The sequence below is a fragment of the Cebidichthys violaceus genome, unplaced genomic scaffold (assembly GCF_023349555.1).
Source record: "Cebidichthys violaceus isolate CVI_PGR_0920_01 unplaced genomic scaffold, fCebVio1.0.p SCAF_104, whole genome shotgun sequence".
Taxonomy (NCBI): Eukaryota; Metazoa; Chordata; class Actinopteri; order Perciformes; family Stichaeidae; genus Cebidichthys; species Cebidichthys violaceus.
This window is the reverse complement of record NW_027176268.1, coordinates 422,289-436,524: the sequence shown is the minus strand read 5'-3', so window position 1 is coordinate 436,524 and position 14,236 is coordinate 422,289. Positions and strand designations below refer to the sequence as shown.

Here is a 14,236-nt window from a genome sequence, read left to right as displayed (position 1 = left end):
TAGAGCGCATGCGTCAAAGTCACGCTAAGTTTCTTGTTTTAACCGCGGAGTGATTCTTCTTCGTGCTTAAACGATCTTTTGCGGCACATCCCCCGGCAAGGAAACAGTGGCGGGGAAAGTTTTTCTGTACCCCCCATCTTTGTTATCCTTTTTCTTATTGCACACATACCCACTGCTATAAGTTCATCTTCATAAACCAACCATGAGGCGCACAAGAAGTTCGAGAAGTAAAAGTCACAGTGCACAAGAAACTAAAGAAGAAGAAGTCCTGTCAAAAACAGGTTGGTGCCTGTCTGTTAGCCGTTTGGAAGCTAACGTTAGCCGCTGTATTGACGTCATGTTGGGGACATGTCTGGGCAGAGGAGAGCTGGGAAATATATGTTAATCTATGTATTTACGGTCCATGCAGGCTTTACTGTTTTAGCTCAGGGTGGCTTCTTTACCTGTTAAGAATTTAGCATGTTATTAAAAACCTGTTAATGTCAGCCACTGTCAACCATCATGCCACAAAGCTAATCCTGCAATAAACCATATCATGTAATATAATAATATAATGTTATAAAGTGTCGTTTGAGGGGGATGTTGATTCAACTTTGTTGTCATTTTGGAGGCTGTAGTTTGTGGTGCAGTTGAATCAGCTGATTCACTGATATGTATTTGTCCAACATATTAGAATATCAGGTCGAGCCTTTTTAGTCAATGCATCTCACACATACAACACATAAGTGTTAAAGTAAAATGATTAAACTGTTGTATAATAGTTGTTTATTTGTGCTCCTATTAAAATGATGTGTGTGTGTGTGTGTGTGTGTGTGTGTGTGTGTGTGTGTGTGTGTGTGTGGCAGTGTGGCAGTGGAAAGGAGATGAAGGACAGTGGGAACCCTACTCGGCTGCAGACTGCGCCCTGTTGGACGCGGCCGTCTCTTCAGGAAACACGTCCGTCACTCTGTCTCTGGGCTCTGGGACGAGCTACGAGGTCGACCTGAAGAAGATGTTCCAGATTAATCCCGTCACCAGGTACAAGAGGAAGATTCGCTCTCAGACTGTAAAACCAGGTATGTGTGAGTAACGTCATATCTGTCTGGAATGTTCTTGGATTTTTCAGTGTCTTATAGTTTTCTCAGAGTGTCCAAAAAACACAAATTAATAAATTACCATTCATTCACATTTCCTTAACTGCTTTTATATTACATTCTCACGAACTAATATCTTTATGTTGTAGTAGTAGTAGTAGTAGTAGTAGTAGACATATTCCATAAACTTTACATTTTTCTTTATATATTTGTACATTTTCAAATCTAAATTACTGAAGGTATTAAAAATGTTTCTTCTGTTGCCTCCTTTTGCTCAGAGAGTTTGAACGAGGCCGGTGAGTTAGAAGCTCAAAATGAGAAGCCAGTTGAACTTAAAGAGGAAGAGGAGGAGACGGAGAAGCAACCTGCAGCGAAGAGGAAGAAAGCGCAGAGCAAGAGTCAGACAAAAACCGAGAAAATGCCCAAAGAAGAAATAAAAAGTGAAGGTAAAGTGGCTTTTATTGTCTTCTATGTAATCCCGTTAGAATGTGAAATAGGACTGTAAAGTTGCTGAGTAACAATGGAACCATCGTGGAGTGTATACGTGGTGTTGCCTGCACCTTCATTCATGGGCTATGTCTGATCTTTGCATGATGAAAAGAGGTCGTGAGGACGGTGGTCATGAAGGGGAAAGCTCCGGTGGACTCTGAATGTAAAGCCAAACTGGGAAAGGTAAAGTGTCCTCTGTCCACACGAGATGTGGTGCGACACCTGTGACAGCTGCTCCAGTTACAGCTCCTCTTGTGAGCGTGACACAGTGTGTGCTTCATTACACTGTTAAGTGTCTGGACTTAAATCAGCCAAAACATCTTAAATGATTTGTTTTACCCAGAGCAACTTCTAAGAAATTTACATCTGTGTGCTCAGGTCAAGCAAACACTCAATAGACAGTTAATAGCTACAGTAAAACATTACTGTGGTTATTGATGTTTACTTAAGGAGCTAATGTGCAATGTAGGATTCTCATTTATTAGTTTATTATTTTATTCGTTTACTGGTAATTTGTCATTTGTGCTCTTGTGATTTAATGAGTAATCATCATTAACTATATTTTCTTTCATAAATCAGCCAAACTAACACATACATTAGAGCTGCAACTATAAGTCAATTAAAGGACAATGAATCTGCAGCTATTGTCAGAATTGATTTATTGTTTCAGAAAAGAAATTAGAAGTTTAAGTGATCAATATGTTTTTGTTTTTCCACTTACAAGAGGCAGATCAAATGCAATCTCCCTCATTTATATTAGTGACTGTTCAATTTCTCTTTCAGGCTCATGTTTACAGTGAAGGAAACGATGTTTACGACATGATGCTCAATCAGGTAAAATATGTTATTGCACCAAAACGTGTGAATAGTTTGAAAAACATTTCACCAGGGATTCAGACACTGATGGTTTTAGAATAATGTTTATTTGCGATGTGTGATTAATAATTCAGCTCCTCTTCTGTTTCTCGATGAAGGCTGTAAAAATGTATTTCACATTTTCACTTGTGGGAAAGTGAACAGATGTTTAGGCTTCCAGCAAACGCTCTCTCTCTTATTATTCAGACAAATCTTCAGTTCAACAACAACAAATACTACCTGCTCCAGCTGCTGGAGGACGACGGCTCCAAGGCCTACAGTGTGTGGTTGAGATGGGGCCGAGGTGAGTTTATGTGCCCACCACTCTTAATGCTTGAATGTTTGTGTTTTCGCAGGACATTTAACACAAGCCTGCAGTTTGGAACTAACTGGTTAAATATCTATTTTGGTGGTTGTTTTGTTTTTTTAGTGGGAAAAGTGGGTCAGAACAGTCTGACAGCCTGTGGTGGAGACCTGCTGAAAGCCAAAGATCTCTTCAAGAAGAAGTGAGATTGTGCCGTTTAAAGAAAATATTTTACGGATGTCGGACATTAATGTGAGTTTAGTACAATTCTGAAGCTTGTTTTGTTTTGCAACAGGTTTTTAGACAAGACCAAGAATGAGTGGGAACACCGGGCGACTTTTGAGAAAGTAGCTGGAAAATATGACATGGTGTTCATGGACTACAGCGCGAACGAAAAGGCAAAGAACCAACAGCTTAATCATCCATTCAACATCTTCTATCGTTGTGTATGTTGATATATGTCACTGTTCCAGGAGGAGAACCTGACCACGGTGGACGCTGCACCCAAGAAGAAGAAGAAGACCTCCACGCTGGATGTGAAGATCCAGTCGCTCCTGGAGCTAATCTGTGACATCAAAGCCATGGAGGAGTGTGTGCTGGAGATGAAGTTTGACACCCGGAAAGCTCCTCTCGGTCAGTCCCTTTCTACTAATCATATCCCCAGAATTTAACTTAACTGTATACAGTACATATACCATTTTAAGGTATTCAAGTTGCTACTTTTTGATCCAAAATCCATTTTAAAAAGTCTTAATTCTAGTTAGTTGACTATGTGAGCAGATTCAACAGGTGACAAACAAGTGTTTTTCAAACCTTTCCTTGTTTGTGTTTCGTATATTTCAAATTCAGTATTTGTCCTCCTACCTTGCAGGCAAGCTGACCTCGGAGCAGATCCGCGCGGGCTACATCGCACTGAAGAAGATCGAGGAGTGTTTGAAGAAGAAGAGCAACGCTCGTGAGCTGCTGGAAGCATGCAACCAGTTCTACACCCGCATCCCTCACGACTTCGGGTAGAGAAACTGTGGCGGAGCAGTCGGAGAGTTTCACTGATGCTGTTGAGCAATTTGATGTCGATCTCTGTGTTCACGTAACTAAAAGATGTGATTCTCCAGGTTGAAAACTCCGCCAATTATTCGTACAGAAGATGAGCTTAAGGAAAAAATTTCACTTTTGGAGGTAAAGGAGAGAGACACTATAATAATCAACGTGGTCTGTTTGTGTCTTCTCTTAAATCTGTGGTCCATACTGTGTTATCTATGTATATTTTTTGCTCTTATTTCCTTGTTTTAGGCTCTGAGTGACATTCAGATAGCAGTGAAAATGGTTCAGTCCAGTGAAGACGGCGACGAACATCCTCTGGACAGACAGTACTGCTCCCTCCATTGTCAGATGCAGCCTCTGGACGCCAGCAGCCACGAGTACACGGTCAGCGTTTTACTACTCAGAACTCTTCCAGCGATACAGAGCATGGCTTATCAGCCGGGACGAACACACTGGTGTCGTAACAGTCGAATCAGAAAAGCCAGCACTGACGGGTTCAAGTCAGTCAGGATTTTCAAAGCACTCCCTCGTAATCGTTCCTCTTTTCTGTGTGAAGGTGGTAGAAAAGTATCTACATTCCACTCACGCCTCCACCCACTCTGACTACACCATGTCTGTCCTCGACATCTTCTCAGTGGACCGAGAAGGTGAGAGGAACAACTTCCTCTCCCAGATGCACAACAGGTAAAACACCCCATTGCTGGTTCCTGTTGCCTCAGATTGGTCGTACCGAATGTGAAATCTGCATCGTTCCAAAGTTCCTTTCGTATAGACCACTGTGTGTGTGTGTGTGTGTGTGTGTGTGTGTGTGTGTGTGTGTGTGTGTGTGTGTGTGTGTGTGTGTGTGTGTGTGTGTGTGTCTACCAGGACTCTGCTGTGGCACGGTTCCCGCATGTCTAACTGGGTCGGCATCCTCAGCCAGGGGCTCCGAGTGGCCCCACCTGAAGCCCCCGTCACTGGTTACATGGTACAGTAGGATGGATGCACCGAAAAAAAAATACATGCATGTACTGTTTGTCTGTCTCAAACAGAGCATTTTGGACTTGAATGATCTACTAACTATTCCATATTTCTTTATTCCAGTGATAATGATCTCCCTGATTCTCTTTCTTCTAGTTCGGTAAAGGGATCTACTTTGCTGACATGTCATCAAAGAGCGCCAACTACTGCTTCGCCAGTCAGAGCAACCATGTGGGACTGCTGCTACTGAGCGAGGTCAGTTGATTCATGTGTGCTCGTCCCATCCTGTGGTTAGAACAGATTTGAATGAAGGGAGACAACTGGTATTGACAGTAACAACGACATGATTTGTCACATCTGTGTGTGTGTGTGTGTGTGTGTGTGTGTGTGTGTGTGTGTGTGTGTGTGTGTGTGTGTGTGTGTGTGTGTGTGTGTGTGGTTGCAGGTTGCACTAGGAGACTGTAACGAGCTGCTGGATGCCGACTACGAGGCCAACAACCTGCCGGCTGGAAAACACAGCACCAAGGGCCTGGGACAGACCGGACCCTGTCCCAAAAACGCTGTCAATCTGTTAGTCCCTCTCATTCCACTTTCACACGGGACAAACACGGGTTTAAGTGTGCTTTCTGCTGCACAACACAAATCATGACAATATGTGGGAGTTTGTTAATTGCAAAGAAAGAATGCAGGTTGATGAGCACAGAGAATAGTATTTCTAATATCATCAATAATCTGTCAGTATCCTCTCAGTGCTTGGCTAGACGACGTAAACTGTTTATTTAATCTACGCAGGACTATTTGTTTAAGGTCATTTTCAAGCACTTCATAGAAACGTCTGGTGGTTTTGCTCAGAAACATGGGGTAAAACCACTGAAATGAAAGTCTGACTGCTGAACTCTGGTGACTCAGACACTGATGCACCGACCTCGTTTCACTCTCATTAGTTCTGCCTTCTCTTCCGCTCCGCTGCCTCGTCTCTTCGTATCTTTCCGTCTGAAAGATACAGTGATCTGAGCATAAAACATACCGCCGATTCCCTCGAGTGCCATCGCTCAAATCCAAATCTGACCAACCTCTACAGAGAATACTGGTCGTGTTTTATGTTTTAGCTGGAGATGAAGTGATTAGTAAACAATATTGAAGTGGAATTGGCTACGTACATAATGAGACCTTACCTTCAAATGAATGAAAGCTCATTTTAACCTCTTATAACATAATTAATGGGCAACTATTTCGATTTTTTTGGTCATTTTTAAGTAATTTGATGACAGCTTTGTGCTGTACAGGCATTTTTCATTGTTTTCTGTTCAAGACCAAACAATTAATAATTGTCAGATTAATTGAAAATTAAATTAATAGTTATTTGCTAGTTTTAGCCCATTATCTACAAAAGAGCTGTAACGATTAAGCGATTGATGGGAAATGAATAAGTGATAGTCAGTCATTACCAAAATCTTTGAATTCCAGCTTCTCCAATGTGTTTATTTTGTCTTCTACGATTGTAAACTGAATATTTTTTGGTTTTCAACTGAGGATTGAAAGCAGAACGTTTGAAGACGACTTCTGTGAATTTTTTTTTTTTTCTCGCCACTTTTTGGACCCAATGATTAATCAACTAATAGAGAAAATAAGTGGCAAATAAATCAATAATAAAAAACCAATCGTTAGTAAGGACTGCTCTCTGTGAATATATTTAACATGAGTTCCTCTCTTCTCTCTCAGCGATGGTGTGACGGTGCCCATGGGACCGGCGGTGAAGACGGGTGTGGGTAAAAAACGCTGTTACTCCCTCCTGTACAACGAGTTCATCGTTTACAACCCGGCCCAGACTCGCATGAGGTACCTGCTGAAGGTCAAGTTCAACTACTCTTCGCTGTGGTGAGACGCGGTATGGATGCGCTTTTCTCCCCACAAAGCAGCGACGGTATATGACTCAACTCTTTCTTCATGTACAGTTAGATTCTGGTTCTAGGATGTGGCTTCTGTCTCTGTTTTCTGACAAAACCATTGAACGTTTATGCAGCTCACTCAAGTAAAATGAGAACACCAACAAAACTACATTTTTCTACAGTGATTTCTTTTGTTAATATACAATGCTGCGTCTTTTTGAGTCAGAACATGACGTCGGACCTGTCAAATACTTTCTGAATATTGCTCGGTTTGTACTATGAACTTTGGTGAAGGTAAAGTAAAGATGTTGTTCATGCTGCTTTTTCTCACATTCGTCTTCATATCAGTGTGAGCCGTATTGTGTTCATCTCGGTCTCTGCTTCGGCGCTGTATGAAAGACCAATGGCCTTGTGGATCTTTTGGATTCTCAGCGTCTGACTTTTAATCCCACAACGTAACGATGGAGGAGTTCTTTATGCAGGTTTGACGTGAGCTTTTCTACTGAATGATTACCTGAATGCTATTGAATGTGCCGAAAAAACAGAAATGCAATGCTTTCATTTGATTCTATAATAGTAGGGACACATGTCTGTACAGCTGAAACAACAAATACAGTACAACCATTGTTTTTGGATTGGGTTTTTGTTTATGTAAAAAGACCAAAAAAAATAATTGTTTGATATTTTCAGTTAATACAGGAGTTACAGTACATACATAATAATAATAAAGACATTTTCATCGTGGTTAGAGTTGGGAGTGTCAGTCCGTCTGTGTGTGTGAATGTGTTTTAGTTTAGAGGAAGATGAGGACTATGTCCAGGTAGATAGTAAGAGCAGCGTTGATGTATTCCTCTGGATCCAGACGGTAGCTCATCATCCCCATCATCAGCTGACAGTCCAGCATCAGGACCTGAGGGGAGGAAGCGATAGGACAGGGTGAGAGAGCACCACCAGATAACTAATGGGAATTAATGACACATTTTGACATTTGTCACAGCAGTGAATAATAAAAGCACAGGTGTAAATAATAGAATGATTAATGGCCAAATTCCAATTCGCTCCTCCGGTTTCAGGATCTTGGTAGTGATCATGCTGTCTCGCTTTCATGGTGAATAGAATAGAGCCATCATTATTAATACCTTTGCATTTCCTAAATACTATGACAAGACAAAATGTCTGCTCTAAAGGACAATTATAGACAATTAATAAGTTTGACGGTTGCGGTTTGTAAACATTCACAGTTGGCCCTTCCTCCCATCGTAATATAATATGGCAAACATGATGTCTTTTCCTGGTTTTAAAGGCTTTATTAGTGATGTCATTTCCAGATTGTTCCAGCTTCTCTATTATTTGCCTTCACCTATAAGTGATGATTATTTATCAAAAATCTCCAATCAACCCAACAATAGCGTCTTAATATTGTTATCAAGGTATTTGGATAAACATATCGTGATATTTGATTTTCTTCAGCCCTCGTTAATGTAAGTTAATCACAGATTCACTCTTGTTATTGAATGAGCTTCGTCATTTTTCATTTTGCCTCTTTATATTTGCGGGGGGGGGTTTGGCGCTGCGTCGGCCATTTTCGTAGCTTCGCCTTGGATGAGTGCTTACGATCGGGCACCTGATCGGATCGTTGGTTATGGAGGGTGACGCCCACAAATGTGCCAAAATGAAAAGAAAAGAGAAAATACAGGCAGAGTGCTGTAGAGGGATTATTTTTGCATGAGTCTAAACACTGTGCCTTTAAAGAAGCACAATAAGTGAGTGCAGGGCCTTTAACGTGTCTGATGATGAAACGTATCGCTGCTGTACACTTTTTTTGCTGTAAAAAACAGCTGGTATTTCTGTCTGATATTGATCCTTTAAGTGCTGTAAAAGCCCCTTTGGTACATCCCCTTGAATAGTAGTGTTAATATCATATACATATATATATATATATATACATGTTCTTTTCTCCCGTACCAGTGAATACAGCAGAGCAGCCAGACATCAGACGTCATCAGTGATGAAGGAGCAGAATGTGCAAGAAGCCAAACATGATCACGTCCACCGTCAGATTCAGCAGAACGCCGTACCAAATAGTGAAATTATAAGTCTGCAAAGAACGCAGGGACACATTAGTGCATGCTGTAGTTTCATTCAGACCTTCTTTGTATTCCTAATCGCACACCAGCCTGATAGCACAACCGTCAGAGTCTATCGCCCTGCATCTGTGACAGGATACAAAAAGATGAAACCCAAGAATTATCTTTAAATAATGATCAATGCTCAGCATAGTTGCTGATTAAGCTTCCGTCAAGGGCTTTAACTTTAGAACGGATACGTTCGGCAACAGATCGCTCTGCTCAAAGTAAACACAGATCAGGATGTCTGAGTCTGTATACAGGAAGCATTTAGAAATGCAGCTCTTTGGTGCCGCCTGGTTGTCTGACCTGTGCAGAGAATACAATGATTGCCACAGAAATGGCCACGGTTGCTCCCAAAGTGATGACGAAATCAGTGGTGTCGTGGAAGGAGGCGATGGTTCCCACCATGTATGACAAGCTCAGAGTGACCACAACCTGTAGACACACAATTCTATGTATTAACCACCTCCCTCATCTGAGAAAGCTTTTGTCTTTAAACAGTTTAAACTTTATCTTCTACCAGAAACCCTTTTTTTTAAATTCTGTTTTATACATGCTTCAAGAATACCATCACGAATACAAAACATATTTGTGTAAGTTTGAAGTCCTTGTCTGCTGAGGAGGTGTTTATTCAATCTCCATGAAGGCTTGATCACTACTGGATGTGACGTCTCCTCACCAGGGAGACGGCTGCTCCATGTCGTTCCAGCAGAAAGCTCCTGTCAAGGCCTATGTTAGCTTCAGGGAGTGACACAGCCTTGTGGGCGTGTACTTCTGAAGCAGTGTCTGTGCCGTGGTCTACATTGTGTGATTCTCTCTCAACGACTCAGTGAGCCTGTGAGCATGTGAACACGACTTTAGAGGAAACGGAGGTCACATTTGGAGCCCATTTAAATGTAGAGAGCTTTAAATGATTTATCATCACTATTTAAAATATCTTTGCTCGACTGGAATATGTTTCCTCATGTGCCTTTTTGATTCATTTGATTTAATACTTTTACTTATTCTTTTTACAGAAAAAAAACATTTAGCTGAGGCAGCAGCTCGCCTACTTGACCAAAAATATTTCACTTCTCTGTTGAGGATGTGACTGATTCATATCAGACACGTTTCCTTTTAAAGATATGGCATATTTTCACCTCACGGTTAACTGTCCTTTTAGTCTATTTTTTTTAAACGTTATGTTGTGTATTTATAATATAGGTATCTGTGACAGTATTGTGTGATATTAATTTCCCAATTAGATATTTGGGGTTTTTACGCTCCTGTATTGGTAACCCACCAATCCCGCGATGTTCCAGGGCTGACATCGACTGAAGGACATGGTGAGGGCCGTGGCGACCACGATGAAGATGACGATGGAGCTGAAGTAGGGCCACAGGTTGGTCTGCTCCGCCTCCCCTCCGGAGAAGGTGAACACACACACCACAGCGAAGATGAACAGCAGCTGGAAAGTCAGGATGCTGAACACCTGCGCGGGGAACGACGAAGAACAAGCACTTAACGAAAATGCAAAGAAAAAGAGATTGTAGAAGTATTGTAAAAGCTTGTACTTGACCACACATTCACTAAAATAATCATTTTATTACAAGAGATTGTTGGATTATTTCCAGCATTCACTAAATCTGACCTCACTCTACGGAAGCCCTTGTGCTTTAATATGCTCAGCAGTATTCAGAAAATATTGTAACTATGAATATGTCCATGTAATTATTAGTATTGCACAGATTTGGTTCAAAATCAATCTGAACAAAAACATTTTACTATTTTTGCGGCTTCTTTTAACAGGTTGTAATTTGTCAAGTAATAAAATCAGGTAAAATGATTAAATAAGTCGCGTTGGGTTGGTCGGACACTTGGTCATGTAAAAGTCTCTCACCCATAATGCATTCTGTTACTATGAGCTTAAAACCAGTCGCTGAACCTCTACCTGCTCCCTTAATTTATGCTTTTCACGATTTATAATTTTTGGCTCTGATTTGTGTAAAGCAGTGGTTCCCAACCCCTGAAAACAAAGCAACGTTTATATATAGAATCTTTTTACAGGTGGTATATGTCTACAAATAATGTTCCTTCTCAGATTGATTTATTTTACGAATTCTTTAGAGGCCTGAGAAGAATAAATGATCCGATAATTTACAGCAAAAAGCAGAGATTAGGGCAAAGTCTAGAAAAGAAGAAATATATAATCTTTCTGCTTTGTTATCCTGTTAATGATCTTGTGCCATCCCTGACATTTTTCTTTAGGAATGAAAAACATGGTGTAGGAAGACGTGTCCATAGCGAGTCGTACAAACCTTTCTGACAAACGCTCTTCTCACTGTCTCGTCGTCAAAAGAAGATGAGGCTATCAGTGGAGTTGTGTCCGACGAGGCCTCTGGGCAGATGTCCCGGAAAGACTCGTACCCAGTTGTAGGCTGATAGATGCAAGTGGTCTCCACTTTGGGTGGAGGACACATTGCCGGGGCTGCAGAGTAGGGTGGAGGTTGCTGTCCTTCGTAGGAGTATAACGGTGGTGGTGGTGAGGACTCATCATAACCAGGAGCGTCCTGCGTCTCTCTGGATGTGAGAGGCTCTGCTGTATCTGACATTCTGGAGGAAGCTGTGAGTCAAACACAGAGGTTCAGTCAAATAACTTCTGTTATCAGATTGACACAGTCAGCTGAAGTGAGAAGTTCCTGTTTTACTGAATTATACTGTATACATTACTCATTAACTTTGGTGTCTGAGCTGAAATGAAATGAATGGTTAAATTTAGTGAAACACTGGAACTTGTTTTATGATCATGTACAGGGTGGCTTACTTCTGGTTTTGTTTGTTACTTTAAGAAGTAAAACTAGAGCAGTGGAGCCACTTCTTTTATACTCAGCAAATGTGGAAGGAAATACAAGTGTCATGTTATTTGGTTTAATAACTTCATGTGATCAAAATATCTCTAGATTTCATAAGCTTGAAAACGCTGCAGGCTTTTTTTTTTTCCAAAGAACACATTTTGACTTGTCATAGGTGGAAAAGCACAGGTGCTTCTAATGACATTAACGATTGCTCATGGTACGTTCACGTAAGCTAGGACAGTGGGAATTCAATTTAAATGGGAGCGATCGTTCGTTTAATTACTAGCACGTCTGGTTCTCCTACTCTGACACATCAAAACATCTTTTGTCGATAATTATAACTCTAGCGATGCATTGAAATACATAGTCAAACAATTGCCTGTTCATGCAGGTGTGTTCAAGTAAAACTACTTGGCTTTAAATCAGTATGCAGCGCTAACACCCCATATGAAGGGCAGATGAGGTGGTTTTAAATCTGACAACTTGTGATGTTGAAGAACCAGGTCGATGAGCAGGGTTAGTGCAGACAAAGTGCCGTTTATTAACAAAAAGTTTACTGAAACAAAGGCAAAAAATGGAACCCGGGAAATTCAATACAACAAACTTGTTTCAGGAGCAGAATAGAGGAGGGCCATAGAAATATGAGGAAGAAGGAGGATGTTGAGGAATTTTAATTTAAAAGCCGGAGAACCTCAGAGAAGAGTAAGAGAATGGATTCATGAGTGAACAGGAGGAGTACACCTTCACGGTTGGAGTGAAGATTCGGGCTGTGAAAGAAACGGCTGGATGTGGAGCTTTGCATCAAGATGGAGTGACAGGAAGTGACAGAAGTTAAACTGTTTGATATGAAACAATCCGGCTTTATAGTCGCAGAGTTCATGTCAAATAGTGAGATGGAAAATGTTTTAAATCTTGATTTTGGCAGATGGGACGGGTTTGTAGCTGAGCAAGAAAGCTCAAATGAAAGGTGTTGTTGTTGGAGTCTCATGCAGAGATGCAAGGATTTAGAATGAAGAGGTTTAAGACTAAATCTCATGCATCAGTTTGATTTGGCGTTCTTGACGGAGTGATCTTGGACAACGTGTCGTACCAAATAAAAAGGCCGTATGTTCCCAAACCGCTACGATGTCAGAGCTGTTGGAAGTTTCGTCTGTTAGTGTGTAGGAGGGATTTCACCACACGTGGTAAATGTGGGGAGACTGACTGGGAAGGAAACTGTGAGAAAGAGCCAGAGTGTCCTCCTTACAAAGTGAATCATGAGGCGTGGGAGGCTCACTGTCCAGAGAGAGTAAAGGAAATATTCAGGGTTATATAAGAAAAGACATAAGCACGAGGAAGAAGGTAAGGCAAGGTGGGACAAGAAGCTATAAGGAGAACAAAGACGGTCAGGAAGCATGAGGAATTCTGCTTTTGTAAGGAAAACAAAGTTAATTAACCACCACTGGAGTAGAAATAAGATTCCCTTTTTAGAGATGCAGCAAGGGATTTCTGTTTGTTGGAATTTCTGGGGAAGTTTTTAGGGTCATGGGAAGTAGAGATGTTACAGCAGAGTGGGAAATAGATTTTTTTATTAAGTGGAGATTTTAGTTTAAATCCAGTTGTTGGCAGAAATGCAACATTTTGGATGCCAGCTGCCCTTTAAAACCAAAGAAGAAGAAGCTTGTGTCATGTGTACACCTCGATTAATAGCAAATAAACTGAAACGCTGGACTGACACGTATATCACACAGAGATATCAGTGATGTTATGTAGATCTACCTCACTTTACAAAAACATATTTGGATGAACTGGTAACTGTTTTTGAGCATTTCACATTTACATGCTCAGAGCCGTAGAGCTCCACAGTGAAAACAGACGTATTTCTTCTTCTTCCTCTGACTAATTAACTCAAATGAATACAGTTAAATGAGTTTAAAAGATCATTTGCTGCAGTTAGTAACCGGCTAAATCAATGTGTTGTGACCTGAGTGAACACGTGCTTAGTAGGATTATGAACTGTTAACATTTGTTGTCTTGTTAAAAGTACCAATAAATAAGTCAATAAAAAGCAGAGTAAAAAGCAGGATATTTGTGTTAACTTGACACGCAGAACGAGTCAGTAATACACAATAAAAGTAAAGTGAGTGTTTTTACCTTTTCTGATGGATTACAGTTGTCTGACACCCGTGTGAGGAGGAGACGACACAAAACAAAAGCTCACATGTTGATTGGTGTCAGTTATTCTCGCAACCTGTGGTGTGGTGAGTTTCACTTCCTGATGCCATGAAGTGAAATACAAAAAAAAAAATTCCCTGACGGAAACTGCAAAGTTCACCATCGTTTCACTCGGTTAGATGTGAATCAGGGGTGGTCACTTGTCCCGATCAGTACAAAACCAAAGCGAGACAGTTTAAGACACATTATCTAAGCTGCGTTTGTCCTGAAAATGTTTGCTGCCAGCTTTTGACAGGCAGAAAGTGTAATTGCAGTATTTCCCGTAAAGCCTGTTTCCAGACCTGTAAATCATTGACCCACATACCGGACTTGTTTCATGAAGTCAAACTGAAAGTGAACCTTAATGGTAACAACAGGGATCCGAGAAAATGTGCTCAACACTTTTTGTTCCTGCTGCTTTATATCACAATCGACCTAAAACCAGTGTGAGCTGCATTGTGTTCAGTTA

The 14,236-nt window shown here is 41.0% G+C and overlaps 2 protein-coding genes across 2 annotated transcripts; one reads left to right on the top strand and one right to left on the bottom strand.

The window, feature by feature from the left end:
* Positions 1–93: 93 nt before the first annotated feature.
* Positions 94–7,355, top strand: parp2 (poly (ADP-ribose) polymerase 2). Its single transcript, XM_068731625.1, has 17 exons — positions 94–281; positions 846–1,055; positions 1,352–1,519; positions 1,675–1,745; positions 2,346–2,396; positions 2,625–2,721; positions 2,848–2,923; positions 3,017–3,119; positions 3,195–3,354; positions 3,593–3,731; positions 3,834–3,897; positions 4,012–4,146; positions 4,319–4,446; positions 4,630–4,729; positions 4,879–4,977; positions 5,168–5,292; positions 6,445–7,355. The coding sequence occupies exons 1-17, from the start codon at positions 203–205 to the stop codon at positions 6,602–6,604; spliced, it is 1,965 nt and encodes a 654-aa protein (XP_068587726.1). The 5' UTR covers positions 94–202; the 3' UTR covers positions 6,605–7,355.
* LOC137888281 (protein lifeguard 1-like) lies at positions 7,236–14,039 on the bottom strand. The gene is made up of 6 exons (XM_068731647.1): positions 13,708–14,039; positions 11,038–11,342; positions 10,023–10,211; positions 9,047–9,175; positions 8,577–8,709; positions 7,236–7,521 (listed from the first exon to the last, which is right to left on the bottom strand). The coding sequence occupies exons 2-5, from the start codon at positions 11,329–11,331 to the stop codon at positions 8,614–8,616; spliced, it is 708 nt and encodes a 235-aa protein (XP_068587748.1). The 5' UTR covers positions 11,332–11,342; positions 13,708–14,039; the 3' UTR covers positions 7,236–7,521; positions 8,577–8,613.
* Positions 14,040–14,236: the final 197 nt, after the last annotated feature.

Coding starts and splice junctions, on each gene's coding strand:
- parp2 (XM_068731625.1), top strand. CDS start 203: ATGAGGCGCACAAGAAGTTCGAGAAGTAAAAGTCACAGTGCACAAGAA. Junction 1,520..1,674: donor AGAAGAAATAAAAAGTGAAG/GTAAAGTGGCTT, acceptor CATGATGAAAAG/AGGTCGTGAGGACGGTGGTC. Junction 3,120..3,194: donor ACTACAGCGCGAACGAAAAG/GCAAAGAACCAA, acceptor TCACTGTTCCAG/GAGGAGAACCTGACCACGGT.
- LOC137888281 (XM_068731647.1), bottom strand. CDS start 11,331: ATGTCAGATACAGCAGAGCCTCTCACATCCAGAGAGACGCAGGACGCT. Junction 10,212..11,037: donor GAAGAGCGTTTGTCAGAAAG/GTTTGTACGACT, acceptor TTCCCCGCGCAG/GTGTTCAGCATCCTGACTTT. Junction 9,176..10,022: donor CCTGGAACATCGCGGGATTG/GTGGGTTACCAA, acceptor GTGTGTCTACAG/GTTGTGGTCACTCTGAGCTT.